The sequence below is a fragment of the Rhinopithecus roxellana genome, chromosome 6 (genome assembly GCF_007565055.1).
Source record: "Rhinopithecus roxellana isolate Shanxi Qingling chromosome 6, ASM756505v1, whole genome shotgun sequence".
Lineage (NCBI taxonomy): Eukaryota > Metazoa > Chordata > Mammalia > Primates > Cercopithecidae > Rhinopithecus > Rhinopithecus roxellana.
Genome location: NC_044554.1, coordinates 26953294 through 26977987, shown reverse-complemented (window position 1 = coordinate 26977987; position 24694 = coordinate 26953294). Strand labels below are relative to the sequence as shown.

The 24694-nt window shown below is 39.1% G+C and overlaps 1 protein-coding gene across 2 annotated transcripts in view; it reads left to right on the top strand.

The window, feature by feature from the left end:
- Positions 1–24694, top strand: part of CTTNBP2 (cortactin binding protein 2) — a 166567-nt gene that overhangs the window by 90032 nt on the left and 51841 nt on the right. For both annotated transcript variants that reach the window (XM_010389331.2, XM_030933371.1), the window contains exons 5-9: positions 1644–1847; positions 3150–3249; positions 5548–5698; positions 8337–8591; positions 19562–19679. In XM_010389331.2, coding sequence (XP_010387633.1) covers positions 1644–1847; positions 3150–3249; positions 5548–5698; positions 8337–8591; positions 19562–19679 — 828 coding nt within the window. The remainder of the gene's footprint in view (positions 1–1643; positions 1848–3149; positions 3250–5547; positions 5699–8336; positions 8592–19561; positions 19680–24694) is intronic.

Genomic DNA, 24694 nt, shown 5'->3' with positions numbered 1-24694 from the left:
AATATTTATTAAGATAATTTAAGGCCAATAATTTAGGATTTAATCATAAGAATTGAGTATTACATATGTATTAATATGACACTCATATGCCTAGAATAATTATGCTGATACCAATGTACAGAGGGTATAAAACATCCACCTGTTGTATCTTACTAAAGGGATATTACCACGTATCGTAATCAGGTGGCCATTCTGCCTTGTATTCCACTGCTAAGAAAGGATGTACAGGTAAATATGGCGAGATCTTATCTCATCATGCCACACACTTGCAAAAGGATGTAAAGTCAAAAACCCATATGACCACTGTTATGAGCAGAAGGTTCAATATGGTTTTAATTTTCTTTTACAGGTGGTAGTGGATAGTTATAAAACATTTTAAAAATCCAAATGGTACAGTTCCTTAATATAAAATTTTACTGCAGCTAGTAAAAAGTAATCTTTGTTTTATGTACAATGAGATGTATGGTGCATATAGAAATTTAGGGTCTAGCCATTGTGAAGCACTATTTAGAATAAAGCCCTCCATCTGTGATCACTTTGGTCAGGACAAAATAGATCTAACTGGCCTGTGAAAGTGTGCCCTTAGGGATGAATATATGTACATATGCACAATGCTGTTACACGTGTTAGAACCCTATAAGGAAAAAGAGGAAAATGTCTTATTTTGAAAATTCACTGTATGTAAGTCTAAAATACACAAATACCTATATATCACATTGAATGAACATTTTTACTTTACTGTTTTTACAGCCTTTTGATCAAGGAAGAATTCAGAAAATTTTTCATGCTATATGCAGCCGAATTCACACACTTAACAGATTCTCTTCTAAAGCTGCTAAATACTGATGAGAAATATCTAACTATGATAACTCATTGTTTTTGTTAAAATTATATATTGAGTGTCCTGTTTTGTTGGCTGATTAAAAGTTTGTTAGGCGTTTTGTAAAGGTGGCCAGATGCTACAGTCTTCACAATTGTATATCGAATATTTGTGCTGGTGAACTCTAGATCCAGTTATATATGTTATATTTTATTATCTCTTAATACTGAATAGCAGTTGGCCTCCATTATTTCCATTCCCAAATAAGGGAATTCAAGGAATATAAATAGACTCTTTGGTCCATCTTAACAGTTTACATAAAATTTGTAATTAAACATTTTAGAAACCTTGTTGAAAAAGAAAAATCTGTTTCTTACAATTATTTATCTTATACCTGAAAATATCAGTTCACTTTTCCAGATTAATATTGAACTAGAGGAAAACTTTACCTTGTAAAATCTTTACATTTTAAAATTCAAATTGTTTTAAAATCCTGAAGAGGAATTTGAACTTTTAAAACAAGACAGCCATCTTAAGTTTTCCTAAAACCAATCACCACTTTAACACTTATCTGTACAAGACTCATGACTAAAAATAATTTTTCACTATGTATGTTGATTTAATTAGCAGCAGATATAAGATCTGAAATAACAGTCCAGATTCATGCTAAGTAAATATTAACAGATTGATAATGTTAGAAACCACATAATCCTCTAGGGACACATGTTCATATGTTTGTGTGTGTGTAATTCGGAAAGGAATGGGTAATATCTGTCTCTTGTCCTTGCTCCTACTCTCTAACGAGGGTCACTTTAACCTACAGGCTGGTCACCCTCCCTAACCCCTTTGCTAATGAGTGGTGGTCCTGCCCCCCTGGCTGGCAGGCCCACCCTTCTTCAGCAAGCTGCTGCCCAGGGAAATGTCACTTTATTATCAATGCTGCTTAATGAAGAAGGACTGGACATTAATTACTCCTGTGAAGATGGCCATTCTGCCTTGTATTCTGCTGCTAAGAATGGACATACAGGTAAGTATGGCGAGATCTTATCATACCACACACTTGCAAAAGGAGGGAAAGTCAAAAGCCCATGTATCCATTGTTATGAGCCTAAGGCTCAATGTAGTTTTATTTTTCTTTTACAGGTGGTAATGGATAGTATTAAATGAGATTTAAAGTTTGTATAAACATTTAAGAAATCCAAATTGTACAGGTTCCTTAATATAAAGTTTTACCACAGCTAGTAAAAAGTAATCTTTGTTTTATGCAAAAATGACTTTGCATTTATGGTCCGTTAGAAATACCTGATATGTGAGAAAGTCTAATTATGAGAATTTTAGTGCTACATGCTACAGTGAGGGAAAGTTTTAATAGTTAGGAAAGGACATGGGCCTGAAATTGTTCCACAGTTGGAAGAATTTATAGTTATTTGAATGTCTTAAAAGAACCGAGAAGTTGTGTAACTATAAATGGTATATCGATGAAGACTGGGAATTATTCTTGTTCTTTAAAATGCAAATCCTGTAGTCAAATATACCAAAACATATGGGAGTGCAGAAAAAGAGAGGATTTGACCGCAAATGCAAAGTCAGATAGCATTGCATATGGGAGCCCATGTGATTGTTGATTAATTCAGATAAATGGAGGATTCTAGTGACCTCAGAGAGCCCATTATTTTTTAAGTATTCTAGAATTCTTCATAAACACTATGGAGATTTTCTTTAATATAGAAGAAGTAAATCTAGTAACATGAGGAATGTGACATCTAGGTGGCATTTATTCCTCAGTTAGGTGACTTCTGATGGGCTGTCCTTTAGCCTCATTCATGGAGTTAAGGGTAGTATGCCCACCATCCAGAAGCAGTTTAAAGATTAAACATCATAAAGTAATAATTTATTTAAATACAAAGAATGGTATTTCAGTTTGGTAAGTGAATTTGGTTCTCCATCCAGGAACATTATTTTCTGGGATAGACTCGTGGAAAAATCTGGTAAAGCATTTTCTGTCACATGACATTATTTTTACTCAGCAGCAACTCTTCCCAAAATGCACGCGCGCATGAGCACATGCACGTGCACACACACACACACACACACACACACACACACCCATCTTACTCAGTGAGTCTGGGGTATTATAATCTTTGGGAGAAGAGGCTGCTTTTCCTGTAAATTAGTCTGCAGAGTCTCAGATCTGCCATGATGGAATTGTGAGATGAACTGTGCAGGGGAGAGACCCTTTGGGTTTAGCACCTATCTACAGCTTGCATAGAATTTGGCACATCATAACTCCAAATGGGGAATTTACATGGCTTTCTATTAAAATCCATAGACTGTGTGAGATTGCTGCTGAGTGCAGAAGCCCAAATCAATGCTGCTGATAAAAATGGCTTCACACCCTTGTGTGCTGCAGCTGCTCAGGGACATTTCGAGTAAGTTGCTCTTAATTCCTTTTTTCCCCACTGTGAAAGCCTCTTTTTATAATTTGCACACGTATTTTAGTTCCGGCTGGATGTGTAAACTAGTGCTTAAAATCACTGGCAAATAAATTCACTAAATATATTTGAGGATTTAAATGCAAACTAGGATTCTAAATTTGCTCTTAATAATAGTTAATATTTGAAGGAAGTGAAGAAGAGAACTGTGCTGTGTCCCAACTGAATGTGAATGAACTTTCTTCGGAAGATAATCTATGGCATGTCACCACATATGTCATGAGATAAAAGACTGCTGAAAAGCTTGTTGTTCACTATTTTACACCATTCCAATCCCCCAAAAGATTTTCTACTTATGATGTCACTAAAAGTAGAACATAGAATTAAATTGGTTGTAATAATCTGAACTTCCTAGTGGTAATATATTCCAATTAGTTCATCTTGTTTTACCATTTAAAACAAAATTGAAGCATGAATTTCACATACTGAAAGAAGTTTGAGCATTAAGCCAAAGAGACCCTATTAATTAAAATATACCTAACTTTAGCATTGATTTATTTAGTAGCTTACTAAGTCAGTCAGATATAGGCATGACTTTTTAACATTAAAAGTCATATTTTAATTTTAAAAAAATAGAAAATAGCTAAGTTGCTTTCTCTGCCTGTGCTGAAATGTCAGGTTGTGGGAAACACAAGTTGCTTTTAACTTTTTAATCTAACTGTCCCGATAGAAATGTTCTTTAACAAATTATAGAATTATTGAAATTGGGATTTTAAGGTTGAATCCATGTTATTAATCATAAATGTAAAATTTTAAAAATTCAAAATGAATTATTTATAGCATAATTTACTTTTCTGCATATCAAACACATATTTCATTACCCTGAGTTTGCATTGAGAACCCTAGACACTGATTTTGCTGTACTCTTTGGGCATATCCTGACTCCTTCAAAAGGAATTTCTCCTTCTGAGCTGTGCTTTTTACCTTTACTTTCACCAGGCAGCCTGTAGGGCCACTTTCTTGGAGAGTGTAGCAGTCACAGGAATGGAAGCATGGATAACTCTGCAAAAGGGAAGGACCCTGGAGAAATCTGGGGATTGATTTTTTGATTATTATTCTTTTTTTTTAGACGGAGTCTTGCTCTGTCACCAGGCTGGAGTGCACTGGTGTGATCTCAGCTCATCACCTCACTGCAACCTCTGCCTCCTGGGTTTAAGTGATTCCCCTGCCTTGGCCTCCGGAGTAGCTGGGACTACTGGTACACGCCACCATACCCAGATAATTTTTTGTATTTTACTGGAGACGGGTTTCACCATGTTGGCCAGGGTGGTCTGGATCTCCTGACCTCATGATCTGCCCCCCTCCGCTTCCCAAAGTGCTGGGATTACAGGTGTGAGCCACCGCACCAGGCCGGATTGGTTAATTTAAATGTGTCTGATACACACATGCATCAACATGTCACTTAATTTAAAATACATATATATATATATATATATCAGGTACTGCAAGGGAAAACTAGGAAAAACATTCATTCGAGTGAAAATACAAGATGAAGTGGATTGCTTCTTACTTTGATTATGATTTAGCCCTCTTTTTAAGTTTATTCTCAACTAATTTTACAACTTAAGCTCTGCATGTTTAGCTAGTAACTAAGAGTCACAAAGTCTTGACTTTACCTCATTTCTTTCCTCCTTGATTCTCAGGGCAGCAGAGTTTCTGCTTAGCTATCTTTTTCCTCATCAACTAGCCTGCCTTCAGGAGACAGGACAACCTCTGCTGTCTTTTCTCCCCAAGGCAACCCTTTTCTCAGCCTTTCTGCTGCCTTTTATAGAGAAGGCACATGGTGCCCTGCTGTCTATGCTATTTATAATTATTTTCTCAAGTGAAAATCTCAGAATGACTCAGCAGCCTTTTTTCAATGTTCAAACTATTTTGAACCAAAATAATATGTATTTATCAAGTACAGTTAAACCGTTCATCCCAGGAAGTTCAATTCTAAGGACTCTACTTTCACAAGTTGGCTATAGGGAAGTGTCATAAAGGAGGTATTAGCACTTTTCAAATTTTCATGGGAGAAATGAAATTTTATTATTAGAATATATTTTCTAGCCTTATAAAAATAGTATTCATGTAATAAGATCCATAATAATTGATATATATATATATATAAATAGAAACAATTGATGTATATAAAGATGCAGCATTGCCTTCTTTTCTGTATTTAATATCTTGGTTTGGTGGTGCTTCAAAGGTCAAACCCAGGTTTTATGTAATTAATCCTAATCTTGTGTTTAGGTGTGTAGAATTATTAATTGCATATGATGCTAACATTAATCATGCTGCTGATGGAGGACAGACACCTCTATACCTGGCCTGTAAAAATGAAAATAAAGAATGTATTAAACTCCTGTTGGAAGCCGGAACCAATCGAAGTGTAAAAACCACAGTGAGTACCAGTCCGGTTTTTTTTTTCCCCCTGTATACATAATTTGCCATATATTTGTAAACTCTACAACTAGAAAAACAAAATAAATTAAAATAGAGGATGCTTTGTTTTGCTCGTAGGATTTGGAAAGTGTCTGACCCTTGTTTGAATCTCTTTCCTGTTAATTAAATGTTTGTTCATTAGCCTAACCAGTCCTTTAACCTCTGAGCCTCAGATTCATCTGTCAAATAGGAAAACAAATACCTATGCTTTGATTATTTTTAGAACTAGGGCAGACAAGGGAGGTATAATTTTTTAGTCATTCAACAAATAATAGTCTCAGATCCTGGGTTTTCTTAAGTAAAGGAGAACCAATGGTTAATAATGGCCACAGAGATGTGGCCGGATGTGGTGGCTCACGCCTGTAATCCCAGCACTTTGGGAGGCCGAGGTGGGCAGATCACCGGAGGTCAGGAGTTTGAGACCAGCCTGATCAACATGGAGAAACCCCATCTCTTCTGAAAATAGAAAATCAGCTGAGCGTGGTGGTGCATGCCTGTAATCCCAGTTACGTGGGAGGCTGAGGCAGGAGAATCCCTTGAACCTGGGAGGCAGAGGTTGTGGTGAGCCGAGATGGTGCGCCATTGCACTCCAGCCTGGGAAACAAGAGTGAAACTCTGCCTAAAAAGAAAAAAAATTATATATATAAGCAGAGATGTAATAAGCTAGATATAAACATTTTTAATGACTATTATTGCTAGAGTATTTTTTTTAAAAAACTTCCTATTTTTTGAAAATATGAGAAAACAGTTTAGTTTTATATTTTTCATGTTATTTATATATTGAGAAATCTGTGGTGTTACACATATTCAGTATAAAATTCTATAGTGAAAAATAAATTAATTTTGTATCACTGGGCTGAATGAAGAAAAGCAGTACAGCATAAAAATTAGTCACATCCTAAGTTAGAGAACATAGAAACCCATTCTCTCCAGCTAGTTGCTGGTGAGCTGAACAAAATCTTTGGAAGTATAGATGCTCAAAAGTCCAGAGATAAACAGTGTAATTGGAAACAATTATGTCTGTGCCTTATAATAAGTATCAAAAGAGGATGGAAGATAGAAATTTATTTTTCCAGAAATGGTTGCATGGCCTTTGTAATATAAATTGGGAAAGGTCAAAAGCACTTATACTCTTCAGTAGTAGACTACTTGTGTAGTATACTGTTATACTACCCAAGTAAAGGTGTCCACAACCCAGCGAAGAACACACCTGAATGGAGCTGATTGAAGCGCCATAGGCTTGTCTTAGCCAAGTGAACTTTATTTACCTGATTGGAGCACCCTTGTCTTGTCTTAGCCAAGTGGATTTTATTGGTATGAGATACCAAACCAGAGAAAAAGCGACATTGCAAAGGGACGGCTGTAGCAAATGATCAGATGACTTAGCCCAAATTTAGATTGTTCTTATTAATTGTCTGTTTATCTGTCTTCTACCCTATTATTTTTTAAAAGTGTACTGTAGCTTACTGAAATATATTTAGTATAGCAGTGGGAAATACTACATGAAAAAGGTATGTCAAGGGGAAATTAAAGGTAGAAAAACATAGCCAAAATACAAATCACCAAAATAAGCCAGGTTCTTTTATGAAAAATTTTTTATAAAAATAAAGAAGATGCGTGTCTGAATAGAACACAGACCCATCTCTAAATAAAGATGAAGAGACTATAGATAGAACCTAGATTTTTCCCAGAATAGTGCTTGTCAAACTTTAGTGTATTAGAATCTCCTGGAGGTATCGTTAAGTCAGATTGGTAGACCCCATCCCCAGAGTTTCTGATTCAATAGATCTGAGTTGAGGCTTAAGAATTCACATTTCTATCAAGTTCCCAGGTGATACTGATGCTGCTGGTCTGGGGACCACACCTGAGAATCACTGCCCTAAAAAGGACTTCTATTAATACCCCTACTCCATCTACCAGCTAAGTGGGTAATAGAGGCTCCAAAGTAATATATTCTAGAAAACAGACCCAGTAATTTTAGTTGAAACATTTTCTAAGCTTATAATGATCAGTATCCCTCTGCAGTCACAAAACACTCAATAGGGGCCCGTAAACCTGCACTGAAATTATTTTGCCTTGTTTTTTCTTTATGTCTACCTTTTCCCTGTTATTTAGGATCTTTTCTTCTGGAATGGTTGGCATAAAATTTTAAGATAACAGAGTTAGGTCAGTGCCTTATAAGTAAAACTGGCTTATAACTGCATTCTTTCAGTATTCTACTAATAACATTCTTGCATATAAATTTTTTAATTCCTTTAAAGTTCATTCTCTTTCATAGTATTAAATTGAGATTTTGATCTACCATACATAATACTCAGTTATGCCCTGGGCAGTACCTGCTCACCCCAAATGGTTAACTGGTAGGTAGAAATGATTACAAAATAGCAAACATGAGTCATAGCAGTTGGAAATATTGTTCACTGACAGAAGTGAGAGAACTTTGCCCAGCTCATCGGTGTTGATGTTCAGGATTGGAATGCCTGCTTTTCCCAGCTCAGTGGTCCATGCCCAAGAACATTTTGAAGTGAACTTTCAATAACATTATCCTTGACATTAATGTTGTTATCAACCCTTTCCCCCGGTCATTTTATTTTCAGGATGGCTGGACACCAGTTCACGCAGCTGTGGATACTGGTAATGTGGACAGCCTCAAGCTTCTTATGTACCATAGAATACCAGCTTGTGGAAATTCTTTCAATGAGGAGGAGTCCGAGTCAGGTGTCTTTGACTTGGATGGAGGAGAAGAGAGTCCTGAAAGCATATTCAAGCCTGTTGTTCCTGCAGACCTCATTAACCACGCCAACAGAGAAGGCTGGACTGCTGCCCACATTGCTGCTTCCAAAGGTTTTAAGGTATGTCTGTTAGCAGCTGGCCTCATCATGCAACTGTAATTTGATGAGCGGCAAAGTTGTCTGCTATAGATTAAGTGTACTTAAATGGAATAATTGGAGACTGAGTGATACAATTGCAGATGTTACCAATAGAAATTGACATTATTCCTATGCAATAGTTATGGTCAAGGGTATAACAGACTTTTAATAAAAATAATTTATTTGTAGTTTGTTAATGAGAAATATGAAGGTAATTTCAAACATTTTATCTACAATAGGAGCAAATCATTGGTGTTGATTTAGTTCACTGAGTTGTTTACTTCAGTACCAACACCACGCTGCTAGTGAGAGGCAGGGTGAGGATTCACACTCATGCTGCAGAGCTCGTTCTCTTGCCCGGTACCCTCAGCTGCCAAACTTACCCCTGTCTGTGCTGTCTTACCAGTATCTAAGAGGGAGCTCTAGATGCTCAGATAGAATACAGAATGATTCTGAATATTAAAGAAATAGTGTAATATAGTAGTCCATTCACTCATGTTTTTCTGATGTCAATCACTTTAGCATTAATTTGTGTTAGCAATAAGAAGATATTAGGAAGTTCCTGAGTGCAAGGTACTGTGTGTGCTAACATTTGTAAGGATCATTTCTGCCATTAGGTAGCTCCTAGTTCAGTGGCAAGTGTGCAGGGTACAAGACAAATGTAGGACAAGAAGAGCACAAAAATGAACACAAGGAGAACAGAAATGCACTTGGAACAGTATAAAAATGCAGCAATTACAGGAAAAAGAAGGAGAACATACATATTTCAAAGGGCAGAACTTCAAGAATGTTAGGCTCAGGCATGGCTCATTCTGGAGGAGTTGGAAATTATTTTGAGCTTTGCAAGGAGGATTAAATTCACCATCACCACTGAGAAAGGAGAGTGGTTCAGGTGAAAGGAGCAGTAAAAACAAACACATGGAAGTAGGGAGGTGGATAACAGGTCCCTGTTAATTGGGATAATGGAGAGTAGTGAGAAATAAGACCTAACTGGGAGTTTCACAACAGGGCCTGGGGCCTTCAGTGACATAGCAAGGAGTTTGGTCTTAATTTGCTATTCAAAGTGAAACCATTGAAAGGTTTTGTACAAAGGAACAAAATAATCAACTGAATAGTTTAAATAGATTCATTAAGCAAGAACATCAAGAAGATTTGAGATTACGAAGAAATTGGTATCAGGAAGAGACACTACATGAAAGATGATGAGAGCAGTGGAAATAATGAGAAATACTAGGAATGCCCCAGGAATGAGCATGGATTAGATGAGGGAAATGGGGGGCTGAATAAAAAGATAGTAGTGACATTCCCAAAAAGAACAAGGAAAAGGATCATTTTGATCAAGAAGACAGAATGCAGTTTTAGACATGCTGAATGTAAGTGCTACGATTTGTTCATCCAGATAGAGATAGCTAAAGATGTGTATTTAGAGCTCCGGGTTGGGTAACTTCCTGTTGTGATCTTGGCAGAAGCCATTCATCTTAGACTTTGGTGTTTTACAAAATGAGAAAAGGGCATGATTCAGTTCAATCTGGAGGTATTGTTTGTTAGCAGTAGTTTTGTTGTTTTGTTTCCCCAACTTCACCCTTTGACAAAAAAGATACAAAAATTCTGGGAACTTGATTTGTATATATGATTTGAATGGAATGCAATAATATTTGACATAAAATTTTTGGGAGACAAAGATGGGAAATGTGAATAGTTTAAACCTGAATATGTACAGTTAATCTAGGACTATGAATCCTTTTGCTGTTGTAGAGGTGCATGGAAAGGGTAGTTTGCAACCTGCCTCCACTCCTTTAAAAGAAAAACTCTGAGGCCGGGTGCGGTGGCTCAAGCCTGTAATCCCAGCACTTTGGGAGGCCAAGACGGGCGGATCACGAGGTCAGGAGATCGAGACCATCCTGGCTAATACGATGAAACCCCGTCTCTACTAAAAAATACAAAAAACTAGCCGGGCGACGAGGCGGGCGCCTGTAGTCCCAGCTACTCGGGAGGCTGAGACAGGATAATGGCGTGAACCCGGGAGGCGGAGCGTGCAGTGAGCTGAGATCTGGCCACTGCACTCCAGCCTGGGCGGCAGAGCAAGACTCCGTCTCAAAAAAAAAAAAAAAAAGAAAAAGAAAAACTCTGAATGTAATATGAGATGTTAATGATAGGAGTGTGTTAGGCCTGCACTCAGCCTAAAGGCAAAAAAAAAAAAAAAAGAAAAGAAAAGAAAAACAAAACCTGAACACCCTTGATCTAGGATGTTCAGCTACTGAACCTCTCAGGCTAGGCAGAAAGGAACTCACTTCCCAAGGTGAGTTACCCTTCAGTGTAGGGCAATTGTGATGCTGCTCAACTCCTTAATTATGAATTCTTTATTAGTTCTGGTGTTTTTATGATCAAAGAGGGCATTGTCATTGATTTCCACACCTCTGGCATATTGTCCAAGGGAAATATGACCTCTTTCTCCCGTAGACTATGACTCTTGTGTATTCTTTTACTTTAAGAAGCACAAGATGAATTTTGGACAAGGAAAGAGAGATTTTTTTTTTTAAAGTGGGCATGACTGACAATATTCACACACTGCTAGGCTATTAATATATTTTTTAAGCCCTGGAGTGGACATTAAATCTTTTAGTCTAACCTTTCCATTTTATGATTAAGACATTTAAACCCCAGAGGGTTTAGTAGATAAAAGTTGGGAATGAAGCCCAGATTGCCTGAATCCATTAGTCTTTTCATTGTACCATACTTCCTTCTCCCCTAGTCAAAGATATTGGAAAATGTATTAGTATCATTTGCCTAATATTTATATTCTGGCTGAGATAGTTCTTCAGAAAGTAATCTACTTATAACTAAGATATTAAGGCCAGATTTCTGAAAAAATACAGCTCTGAGCTAGTCATTGCATTGGCAGAAAGATTCTACATTGACCACAAGTAGAGCTTAAAAATAGGTTTTTTTCTTTACTCTAGCATACATTTGTCTAATCTACACAGGGTAGTAGAATCATTGCTACCCAAGAAGATGACTTCAGTTTCCACATGGTTTTCAGTAGAGAATTGTGGAATTTCAGAGCTTGAAGAGACGTAACATAGCTCAGTGGTCCCCAACCTTTTTGGCAGCAGGGACTAGTTTCGTGGAAGACAGTTTTTCCATGGTTGGGGGTGCGGTGGGGTGGGAATGGTTTCAGGATGAAACTGTCCCACCTCATAAGGAGCACACAACCTAGATCCCTTGCAGATGTAGTTCACAGTAGGGTTCACACTCCTATGAGAGTCTAATGCCACCGTTGATCTGACAGGAGGCCACCGTTGATCTCTCAGGCAGGAATGCTTGCCCACCCTCCACTCACCTCCTGCTGTGTGGCCTGGTTCCTAACAGGCCATGGACTGATACTGGTCTGTGACAGGGGTTTGTGGACCCCTGACATAGTTCATCTAGTCAATTTCCCTTGTGTTGTAGATAAAGAAACTAAGTCTTTATCTGTAACAGATGGGAAATGGGTAACTAATTCCTCAAGCTCCATTCATTGAAGATCAAATTCCCACATCTGTCCTTTTTCCATGTTAACCCCCTGGTCTTTTTTCCAATGGTTAAGAAATCTGTGCAGACCACCATTAAATGTCATTGGAAAACCTCTCTCTACAGCTGGCCTGACTACTCCAGAGAGGCTGCTGAACTAAGGATAAGCCTTTGTTTCCATCATTTCATCTGAATAGATAGATGAATTTTTTTTTTTGAGACGGAGTCTCGCTCTGTCGCCCAGGCTGGAGTGCAGTGGCCGGATCTCTGCTCACTGCAAGCTCCGCCTCCCGGGTTCACGCCATTCTCCTGCCTCAGCCTCCGGAGTAGCTGGGACTGTAGGCGCCCGCCACCTTGCCCGGCTAGTTTTTTGTATTTTTTTAGTAGAGATGGGGTTTCACCGTGTTAGCCAGGATGGTCTCGATCTCCTGACCTCGTGATCCGCCCGTCTCAGCCTCCCAAAATGCTGGGATTACAGGCTTGAGCCACCGCGCCCGACCGATAGATGAATTTCTTAATGAAACTTACTGTTCTGTCATGAAACCGTTGACATGTTAGTTTCCTGCAACAGAAACAAATTTAAGAGATTGTCTGGATTTGAGCGGCTCTGTTGTTGAAGTTCATATACCAAGAGATTTTTTTCACTGGAGGGACTGTGTGAATTTTTCACTACAGGAGGTGGTTATACTTCTCGCTTACCGAAGCCAGTGGCTTCCTATCACTTCTGCTTTTGCTCAGTCTCCCTGGGTGTTTTAAAGAGTTGACGATTTAATGCAAACTCCTCCCTCCCTGGGCTTCCAGACCACTGTCCTTTTCTCACTTCCCCTCCAACTTTGCTGACCAGGCTTTCTATTTGTTTTTCTGCTTTTTGTTTTTTGTGGTGTGTGTGTGTGTGTGTGTGTGTGTGTGTGTGTGTGTGTGTGTGTGTGTGTGTGTTAACTCTAAGCAACTCCCAAGTTTTATTCTCAGCTGCCTACTCCTGTTTTCTAAGAGCTTATCCAGTCTTTCAGGGGTCTTTCAGGAATCAATTGTGACTCCTGCAGTAACTAGTCCCAAACCCTTATCTCCATATCTGCCTTTTTACTTGTCCTCCAGACATTCATCGCCAGCATCCTAGAGGTCATGTCTGGGCAGGCCCACTGTCCTCTAGTCAGGTGGTAGCTCTCTTGTTACCCACTTTAGATCATTTTTATGTGTTAGGATTGCGATCTGCCTGATGCATTGTTAAGCTTTTAGCCATATGAGGATTAGACGTTTGCACTCACACTGTAGCAGCCACCTCGGTCCTCCAAGAGGTCTCCATGAGGTATGTGCAAAGGTCCACATGACGCCCCAATATTTGGATTCCTTCTTCCTAGGAATTGGATACACAAGAACAAGATAATAGGAGTCACTAAAGTTATTCATTGTTGCATGGAGTTGGGTAGCTAGTTTAGAAAAGAGAAAATTAGATGAGGTGCCTGCAAAGGCACAAAGTCATTGGCACTAGATTTTAATAATGATAAATAGAAATCTGTTCTTTGAACACTGTTGTAATGCTTTTGATTATGATTATTTCCTTTTTTCTTTTAATTTTTAGAAAAAAATATTCTGGAGAATGCCTTTCTATACTCATTCCCTATAACATTCAGTGAAGAGTACTGAATCCTTTCTTACTTTGGACAGCAATGAATGGCAGAACCCTAAAGGGAATGTAAACTTGGCTGCCCAGGGTCATGCTCCACCTCTCGTCCAAGACGTGGGTCATCCAGTGTTTCCCACCAACACCTTTCATGGATCTGGGTTTTGATCCTTTTTTTCATCACTCTGAACTTTCTCACTTGAATGATCTTGTTGATCCGCAGAATATAATCTATACGGATTCTAAAATCTCATCTCTAGCCCTACTTAAGCATTTTCTGAGTCTGTCTAGGCAGGTCCTTTCCTTGATAATCAGGGGAACAAACTTTCCAGTTTGCTCAGTACAACCCTGTTTATGCCTGTCATCCCAGTGTAATTAACAGTGCCTTCTTTCACTCTCTAATGTGTTCCAGTTTAAACAACTGTAGGGTAATCCTGTTGGGGACCACATTCACTTTTGCTTCCACCAGATAGCTCTTCTAGCACATTCTTGGGCCCAAATGTTTATACTTCTTAGCCAATCTGCTGCAATTCTTGCTTCTCCTCTCTTACTCCAATAGCATCACCTGGCATTTGTTTACTTGCTCCATCTTCCTAACTGAAAGAACTCAAATGATCAACACAACTCTAAATTTACTCTTTCACGAATAAATTTTGAATACCTTGTCTCCTCCATAGTCTTGTCAGCACTGTCCTTAGGGAGCCCTTATCATTTGCTGTCTGGTCACATTCACGGTACTGCCGCGGTCTCATCATGTTCGGTCTCTGCTTCCCTTACATTGCCATGTGAGGGGCTTTTCTAACAGGTGAACATGGTGATGTAATTACCTGCTTCATGTCTTCCCAAGCCTCTATCACTTCCAGGGCAGGGATGCCTATCATAACAGTCAAGTCCCTTCCTGATCTGGTCTTGGTCTATTCCCCTATGCACACTTCTGTCTCCTTCCCTAGTGCGTGCTAGGCTTTGACCACGCACACTGGCCAATGTGCAAACATCCTGTGCTCGCTCCCCTCCCTGTCTTTGTATCTGCTGCTCCCATTACCTCAAATGGCCTCTTCTCCTGTCTTGACCCCTCTCTGCCTGGAAAACATTTCAGCTTGTCTTGGCTTCTTGGAGTTAGGTGTTCCCAGGATACCTCTCCACACTTTGCTTAGAGAGCGTGTACTTCATTATAATTGTTTGCATGCCTCTCTGCCTCTCCATCTCCTCTGAACAGTTACTTTTTAATCCTTATATATACTGTATCCAGCAGAGTCTGTGACCCAAAAGTACTAAATGTTTGCTGAGTCAGTAAGAGAATGGACTGCTTTCTTTTTCTTAACTGGTCTCCTTGCTATCACTCTGTTCCTTTCCAATGTAATCTTTCAGTACAACAATTGGTTTGCAGAACAGAGCTGAACATGGCACTTTCCTTCCCAAACACATCCTCATGCCTACAGAAAAGCATGCAAAGTGCATAGCACTCAACCCTTTACAGCTGATAGCAGCCAACTTCATCTTTGGCCATGCACACCTAACTACCTTCTTGCTCATGTCATTATTTCCCACATTAATGGCTTCCATCTCCCCAGCCCTGTAAAGCAGCAGGTACACCCCAAGGTTGTTCTCAGCACTTGAGCTGGGCTTTCAATGTATATTTGCAAACTTTTTTCACTTTCTTTCCCTCTGCTCAAACTCTTGGCTCCCTGCTCTGACTTTGATTTTTATCTCTAGCTCTCTGGACTCAAGGTTTCTACTGAATTTCCTGGATGCTGGTACCTTGCTTCTCAGCTCTGCTGAAAGGAGCCTGGCAGTTCCCTCACTCCTCAACCTCTCCTCTGTCCTTGGTCCATAATAACGGATCCCTCTGTTTCAGCTGGGCCCATGGGCACCCAGCATAAAGACAGCATTCTCCAGTCTCGATTGCAGGGAACTATGGCCAAATATTTGAGTTCCAGCAAGTGGAATGTGAGTGCACGTGAAAGCTGAGCCCTAAGCTACTTCTTTAAAAGGTCTCTGTTATAGCAGATGTCTCTGTATCCTAATAGGAATTTAGCTTAAACTCATCCATCGAGATCCCTGTCTCCGTATCACTTGGGTAGGACATCCTGCCCAGTTTAGGGCCCCTGGGACTCTATTTCCAGAAGCAGAGACTGGGATCACAGCATTTGTCCTCTTCACACAGTCCCATTCAACAAGGAGAGAGTATAGATACTTCTCTCCCTCTTTACCCCTTCTGCTCCTCCATAAAGTAAAACTGTACTCATTGCTTCGCCAGCCCCTTTTCTGAGTGTATCAGGTCACTTTGCATTCCTCCCTGAGACATGGAATTGCTCTACCTCACTCACCATCAGGACCCTCAGCCCACATAATAGTCCCTGGCCCAAAGGGGCTTTGTGCCCTGCTTATGAAGTTGTCGTGAGGGCTAAACGAACATTGAATACTTGCGAAGTGTGGAATGTGCCTGGAACTTAGTATGTGCTCAAATAGTTGTTGTAGCTGTTGTTGTTAAGTGTCCGTGGGGCCAAGGTTTTCACTTTCTTTGAGTTCCCCATGCAGCCAGCACATGCTGCAGAATTTACACTTGTAGTAGTGTTTGGCTATGCGCTACCCTCATGGGGACTGACATTCATGCTTTCTTAAAGAGAAAGTCACTGCTTATGGTCTGGCCCACTGACCTACTTGAATGTAAGAAAAATTAGAAATCACCTACTTTGAAGGTCAGAAATAAAAGACTATAAAAGAACAGGGTCAGGCAGTTCAGGAGTATTGCAAACTTGTGTTACACCTTTTATCATTTCTGTTTGTAATTTGAAGTAACAGTACTTAAATTGTCTTGAGATTAGTGACATTTGTTGATGTGCTATGGTACCTCACCAGTTAATTGGATATTTGGACTGTTTTCTAGCTGGTGATGATGATGTCTATTATGGTAATAATAATGGCTGCTAATAACTCCTGGGAGTTTAGTACAGGCCATGAATATAAGAACTTTGTGTGCCTCTTTCATTTAAGTCATGTTAACCTTATGAGATATAGATACTTGAAATACAGATAGGGAAATGAAAGCAGGAAAATGTTAAATGATTCCGCAGCAGTGGTAGATATAGTCATTTTGGTTAGAAGGATTAGAATCCAGGTCAGCGGTGGCTCTTACCTACATTTACTGCAAGTTCTAACTTGCAAAATAAATGTGTGATTTTTATCACTTATCATCTTGAGAATTCACTAAGTTTAGTTCTCAGATTGCTTTCTAGTTAAGTTTCTAATTAGAGTTCATTTCTCAATCAACATTATCTTATTCATTTACTGATTTTGTCCAAATTAGTAACAACAAATTGATATGAATTGACATTTATTTATCTGACTTTGTTTTCTGTTAATTTCTTAGCGATTTCTTAAATCTGAACCGTAGACCTATGAAAGTCAGACTTCCAGACTTTTCTTTAAGATTTACTTTTTTAATGGCCACATAATAATTGTACAGACTGCCAGACTTAAATGGCAAGTTTTAGAGAGATTCCTCCAACCTGAACAGGGTCAGGCAGGGAGAAACAAATGTCCTAGTTTCTTCCCTTTGCAAGCAGGCAGATTTTCTTTACTCAGGAAACCCAAGGCCCGGTGTCCTATCTTTCCAACATCCAAGAAGGTTCTCTCTGTCAGCTTTATCCTCAGAGCAGCACTGGCTTCCTGTTAAAGTTTCACTGAATTGGTGGTTTCTGCTTACTCTTTGTTTTTCTTTCTGGCCCTTGGGAACTCACCGTACTTTCTAACGAACTCATTATGGCATTTAAAAGTATGTTTCAGAGGCAACATGAAGCAGCTGGAAGTCAAGTATACTCCTTGTGGAAGTGCAAATTGGTGTAGGCACTTTTGAAAGCTCTTTGCAGTATGGACTAACGTAGAACATGTGCATGCCCTGTGCACAGCAGTCCAGCCCTACCATATACCAAATACCCAACATGTGTCCACCACAGGACATGTACTAGAATGTTTATAGCAGAACACCAATGTTCATCAACAAGAGAATGGATGAGTAAATTGTGGTATACCACAATGGAATATAATGGAATCCCACATAGTAATCATTTTTTAATGAAGACAAATTCTGACTACTCCCAACACATGGATGAATCTTAGAGACATTATATTGAATGAAAGAAGCCAAATATAAAAATGCACCTACATACAGTACGATTCCATTTATATAGAGTTCACAAATAGGCCAAACCAATCTCTAAAATTAGAAATCAGATAGTAGTTGCCTCTGCAGGGGAGAGAGGAGTTAATTGTTGAGATGGAGTACAAAAGGGGCTTCCAAAGTGCTCCTTCCACAAATATGTTTGCTTTGTGATAATGCTTCAAGTGATACACTTCTATGTACTTTTCTATGTAGATATTATATTTCTTTTCTTTTTTTTATTTTTTTCGAGACAGAGTCTTGCTTTGTCACCCAGGCTGGAATGCAGTGGCATGATCTTGGCTCACTGCTACCTCCACCTCCCATGTTCAAGCAATTCTCCTGCCTCAGCCTCCAGAGTAGCTGGGATTACAGGTGCCCACGACCATGTCCGGCTAATTTTTGTATTTTTAGTAGGATGGGTTTTCACCATGTTGGCCAGGCCAGGCTGGTCTCAAACTCCTAACCTCAAGTGATCCACCTGCCTCAGCCTCCCAAAGTGCTGGGATTACAGACATGAGCCACCACACCCAGCCGGATATTGTATTTCTTTTAAAAATATTTTATATTAGAAGAGAAAAAAGTATATTTTAAAAGTGGATGAAAGGGTATGCTACAGAAAGAGAAGAAAAGGCTATTCAAGATGACTTGAATTAATATGTTGTTAGAACTGCAAGACAGCCCCATGCCTCCGAGTGGGTGTGTGTACATGTATGCGTGTGCGTGTGTGCGTGTGTGTGTGTGTGTTTAGGGGAGTGATGGGCAGGTCGTTGCTTGTTTTGGTTATTAGTTCCTTTTCATGCTTTCTGGTCTATTCATTTTTCTCCTTAGCCTTGTGAGAAATTAGCAAACAAATCATCAAGTGGTAAACATTGATATAGGAGAGTTCCTTGGTAAATGTCCTGATGTAATACCTTGCCATGTGATTATTTATTAGAAAATGTATGTATATATATTATCTCTTACTTTGCATTTGAAACAATATGGAGGACTAAGACTTTTCAGTTCATAATTCTACTTTTTGAATGGAGATTTCCTTAAGCAACACAGAAGAAGAAAAAGCTGAAAAGGAAAGGGAGCATCACTTCAATATCTATAGGGAATGATTTTCTAAAATCTCAATCAACATGATGTGCATATTTTTCAAATAAAACATGGCAGGGTAACATCTCAAATACAAATATGCTTATGAGGACTCTTAGAATTTTTAAAATTAGAGCCCTGCACTTATATTACCAGGAAAGCAGTTTATAGTCTAGAAGACAGCAAAGTACATCCCGTTATAGCAAAAGTCTTCTGCTTTATATTGCCAAATTACCATAAAAGGAGAATGTCTGCTGAAATTAATTTTGTTTTTAATTTGAATCTGCAGATTGAGTGATTAGCAAGCTATTTTTTTTCTTGAAACCTAAGAAGCTGTTCTGTGGAACAGTGTTATGATCCTATCATTTGCATTTAAATAAGCACTCTTGGCTTTGCATTTCTAGACATTGTTTAGTTTAATCTAAGATTAATCTGTATATTGGGGTTGATGGAATTGAAATAAGATTTATAGCTGTGAATTCTTGATTTGATTGTTATAGGCAACTGGCTTTTCCTTTGGGTTTTGTACTCAGGTTAATTCATTTGGACTTGGAGGTAATCGAGCTCTTGTCTTTACAGAACTGCCTAGAAATCTTGTGTAGACACGGAGGGCTTGAGCCAGAAAGGAGAGACAAGTGCAATCGGACTGTGCATGATGTTGCCACTGATGACTGCAAGCATTTGCTGGAGAATCTTAGTGAGTGATGTTCAGAGATTATTGTTTATCTTTCCCCTCTGTTGCTGGGGCCTCTGGTACAATGGGAAAAACTATTTACAGTTTTTGCATCTCCTTTTTAACCTTTTTGGAGCCCCAACTATGGCAAAAATACTGACTATAAGTGTGATAATTATTTTTCCATGTAGAATGACTTTTTGCAGAACTAATTGCTACTCAAGTGATGCTGGCTTCTCCTTGTATTTTACTGACCTAGGAGAGCAATCTAAATATTTATTGCATTTTTCTTCTGACTTAGATTGTCTTTCTAGACATTAGACTGGCAGGATATGAGAAATCCTAGCTATGTACTCTGCATCAGTTGATTGTATGAGGCAGGCAAGTTGGTTATCTCCCAGCACCTGGTTGCCTACTTTTCTGTGAAGATAATTGATGATCTTTTGGGTCCCTTGCAGCTCCAAGAGTATATGCTCCTCAGCATATTTTGTAAAGGCTCACTTTTGGGTTTGTGAGTGTGGAGTATAGACCTTACGAAACATTATGACCTCTTACATTAAGATTATCACCCAATCCATCCAGTCAGCCAGCTGTATCAGTAATTCAATTTTAGGATAAGCAGATTTTTAAAAACTTAAATAATGATTTTATCTTCAACCTAATACATACCTTCATATACTTTTATTTTGTGAAGAAAATTTCAGAATGGCTAGGAAGCATATATGCAAACTGTGTAAGTAAACTTTAATATAAAAAGATAAAAGAGAATCATAGAAATTCTCTTTAAACCTGAGTGGGTTTTTTTTGGTTGACAGAAGGTTTTATTTATCATTAAAGTCTAGCTTTCAGGACCTTAAACTTTTGAATCACTGCTCAGTGTCTGAAACAGTATCTTATATAGGATTTCTCTAAAATAGTTCTCTTATTATAAGCTGATGCTAACCTAATAACAAACATGGAAAACTTTCTGTTGGGCTAAAATTTTATTATGGAATGTAAATACTATCATTTAATTATATTCCATATTTTGTTATTAAACATTTGATAATGGAATAAGTAGATATAGCTGTGGTATCTTAGATGTGAGAAATATGAAGCATATTGGCATGGCTGGGATAGAGGTGTGATTAGAGGTGGGAAATTGGAAGGATGAGACAGCGCAATTGATGTTTTGGGCAGTTTAATGCTCATTTCAGTAGTTTTGACCCTATATGACAGTCAAAGATGAGTCAGTGAGATTCTTGATAGTGCATAATATGATACAAAGAGTGTTTTGGAATTTCGTAGGCAGCTCTTTGTGTGACAAATCAACCTATAGAGAGTCTGGAAACAGATCAAGCATCAAAGAGTTTTAATGATGAGTCCTCAGTTGAACCAGGGTGGAAGAGAGGAAAATGGTATATAATGAGGAGAGGCATGAGAAATCCTAAAATTGAGGATTAAGGAGGACTTTATGAAATAAAAGACTGGTATGGGAGACCTGAGTATAATTTCTGTCTCAGGCATGTTGGCAGGCTTTGCAGGTGTACATCCTGTGGAAGACTGGACATTAGATAGTCTGATTTAAGGGAAAGGGCATCTGAATCCCAGCTCCCAGAGGTCTGTGTAATGTCAGGCAAGGTGCTTAGCCTTCTCTCACCTTAGTCTGCTTGCCTGTTAGTAGGGTTAATAATTATTCATGTACCTGAGTGCAAAAGAGTGGATCGTTTCTTAAGGTCTTTCTAAGATTCCAATTCTGACAATCTGAGAGAAGTAAAAAAGACAGGATATGCATTTAGATTATGATTACTTCCATAAGGCTGATGATAAAAGCTGTGAATGTAAATGAACTATAGAAAGTCAGTGGGGCTGGGTGTGGTGGCTCACGTCTGTAATCCCAGCCCTTTGGGAGACTGAGGTGGGCAGATCACCTGAGGTTGGGAGTTCCAGACCAGCCTGACCAACATAAAGAAACCCCATCTTTACTAAAAAATACAAAATTATCTGGGTGTGGTGGCATATGCCTGTAGTCCCAGCTACTCAGGAGGCTGAGGCAGGAGAATTGCTTGAACCTGGGAGGCAGAGGTTACAGTGAGCCAAGATGATGCCACTCCACTCCAGCCTAGGTGACAGAGCGAGACCCCATCTCAAAAGCAAAGAAAGTGAAGAACAGAATGTGTCAAAGTAAAACAAAGATGCACAATTATTTTCATTTATTGAACAAACTACTCCTCGCCTAAGCACATAGCTAGAAGCACTCTTGCATGTGTGTACCAGGAGATATATGAAAATGTGTGTTGCAGCATTGTGTGTAATACTAGAAAACTGAAAGCATTCTAAAGGGAAATCTATTAGGGAATGGTTAAATAGAATAAACTCTAGAAAATCCATATCTTAAAGATACCAAGTAGCACTTAAAAATAAATTTTATCTATATAAATCACCTTAAATACTTTAAAGAAATGTTGAGTGAAGAAGTCAGTTATAAAAGGACATATAATATAAAACCATCTGTGTAAAAAGTTTAAAAATACAACTCCAAGCCTATATTTGTTATAAGTACCACTAAATGAGGCAACGTGTAAAAATATGCATAGAGGAGGTAAGAGCTTCCCCATGGAAGATGTAAGTGAAAATTGAAGGGCTGAGCCAAGAAAGAGTGGAAAATAGAGACATTCCAGGTGAACTAGCAGCATATCTGGAGGCACTGAAGGGGACGTGCTTTGGAGTTTTTAGAGGTATTTAGCTATATCTGCAGTGCTGGGGAGAGGAAGGAGATGAGTGTGGAAAGTCTAGAGTGAGGTCATAAAAGGCCTTGTATTCCTTTTGATTCAATCCTCCGTGTAAGTTTTGAGGCAGTCCCGTGGACCTGAATGAACAATTGAATGATTACAAGTAAGGACATAAGAGGTAGGTAATGGGGAAATAGTTATCTTGACACACAGGGTACCATAGATGGGGAGCATGACTGGTACCTAGTAAGAGGGAAGGAGGCCTGAACAAGCAAGGGAGGAACAGGGCTGGAGAAACAGTGTCATGGTTCAAGTCATAGGTGTGCTGTGAGACAGGAATGATGTATAGGGTGAGGGGAGAAGTGAACTGAAGGCCAAGCCCAGAGAAACCCCTATCTTTAGGTCAGAGAAGATTTTTTTAAATGACTCTAAAAGAAGATTGGGAAATAGGAAGGAAAAGAGCCAGAAAACAATGGTGTATGGTCAGGCATGGTGGCTAACGCCTGTAATCCCAGCATTTAGGGAGGCTGAGGCAGGAGGATTGCTTGAGCCCAGGAGTTCAAGACCGGTCTGGGCAACACGGCAAAACCCCATCTCTTCAAAAAATACAAAAAAAAAAAAAAAATTAGCTAGGAATGGTGGCATGCGCCTGTAGTCCTATCTGTTCTCTACTCCATGGGGGGATGAGGCAGGAGGATTACCTGAGCCAGGGAGGTCAAGGCTGCAGTGAGAGAAGATGGCACCACTGCCCTCTAGCCTGGGTGACAGAGAAAGACCCCATCTCAAAAAAAAAAAAAAAAGGAAAAGAAAAGAAAACAATGGTGTAATTGGATTCAAGTTAGGAGACCTTTCTAAGAGGAAGAAGTAATTTAATAGTATCACATTCCCTAGACTGTAAGGGTTAAAAAAGAGTCGATTGCATTTGGCAAATAGGAAGTTACTGCTAACAGAGACAAGTTTCATGCAGTTATGTAGACAGAAGCTGATTATTTTAAGCAGAGAATAATATGGAAAGGCAGTGGAGAAATCTCCGGTAGAATAGTTTTCTTCATCTATAGAATAAACCCCTTTTTGTTAATTCATTGAACACATGCTTTTATTGAGCTGCTCTTTGTACCAGTCACTATCTTAGCCACTTGATGTAAGTCAGAATTTTTAAGAAGGTTGTTCTCATCCTGAAGCTTATAGTCTAACATTAAGAGATAAAATGAATAATAAACATAAGAAAAATTTATTTTTTGGCTTTGTGAGGTGGTGAGATATGCTATGGAAAAGACTAAGGGGGGATGGAAACTGTAAGGGTGGGTTTTAGCTTTTAAAATGGTGGCCAAGTTTGCCTCACTGATGAGACATTGAAGCCAAGGCTTGAAGGAAGTGAACAGGGCAGCTATGTGGATATCTAAGGTAGGAGCTTTAGCACTAGTTGGACAAAGGCCTGAGGTAGCAGCATTCCTGTTGTGTCTGAGGAACTGCAAGGAGGGCAGGGTGACTGGGTTAAAAGGAAAGAGAAGCAGGAAGACAGGTCAGAGCCCTAGCCATTTCAGTGTTTGAGTGCAGGAGAGCAGGTACAGGGTGAAGTGGGGCCTGATCTTGTTGGAACGTGTAGGCCATTGTAAGAACTTAAGGTAGCCATTGCAGTGTTCGACTGTAGGAGAGATGGGATCTGATGCACATTTTAACAGTAGCACTGGCTGCTTTGTTGAGAATCAACTATAGGAAGTCACAGACAAATCAGGAACACCTGTTAGTACATGAATGTAGTATTCCAGGTGAGAGACAATTGTGGTGGCTCCGTGTGGGACTGTAGCAGATGAAGTGGTGAGAAGGACTTGGGTTCTGGATACAGTTGAAGGTAGAATCAACAGAACTTCCTCATGGATTGAATGCGAAGTTTAAGAGAGGGAAGAGATTCGTAGATAATTCAAGGTGTTTAGTCTGAGCAACTCGCATGATGGAGTTGTCAGTACTTGTTAGGGGAAAGGCTGTGGATGAAACAGATTTTGCTCATGAAGTTGGGGAGTTCAGATTTGGATGCAGGAATTTGAGATGTTTTTTAGGGTGTCTATGTGGAGATGTCGAATCAGCAGGAATTCCGGAGACAAGTGAGAGCTGATGAATAAATGTGAAGGTCAGCAGTCTATCAGTAATATTTAAAGTCATGGAACTGGATGAGATCACTAAGGGAATGAGCATACATAAATTAAATAGAGAAAGGAGCCCTGAAACACACTATCGTTAAGAAGTCTGGAAAAGGTGAAGGGAACAATAAAGGAACAACATTAAAGAGTGACCAAGGAGGTACTACCTCCTTCCAGGAGAACTACCATC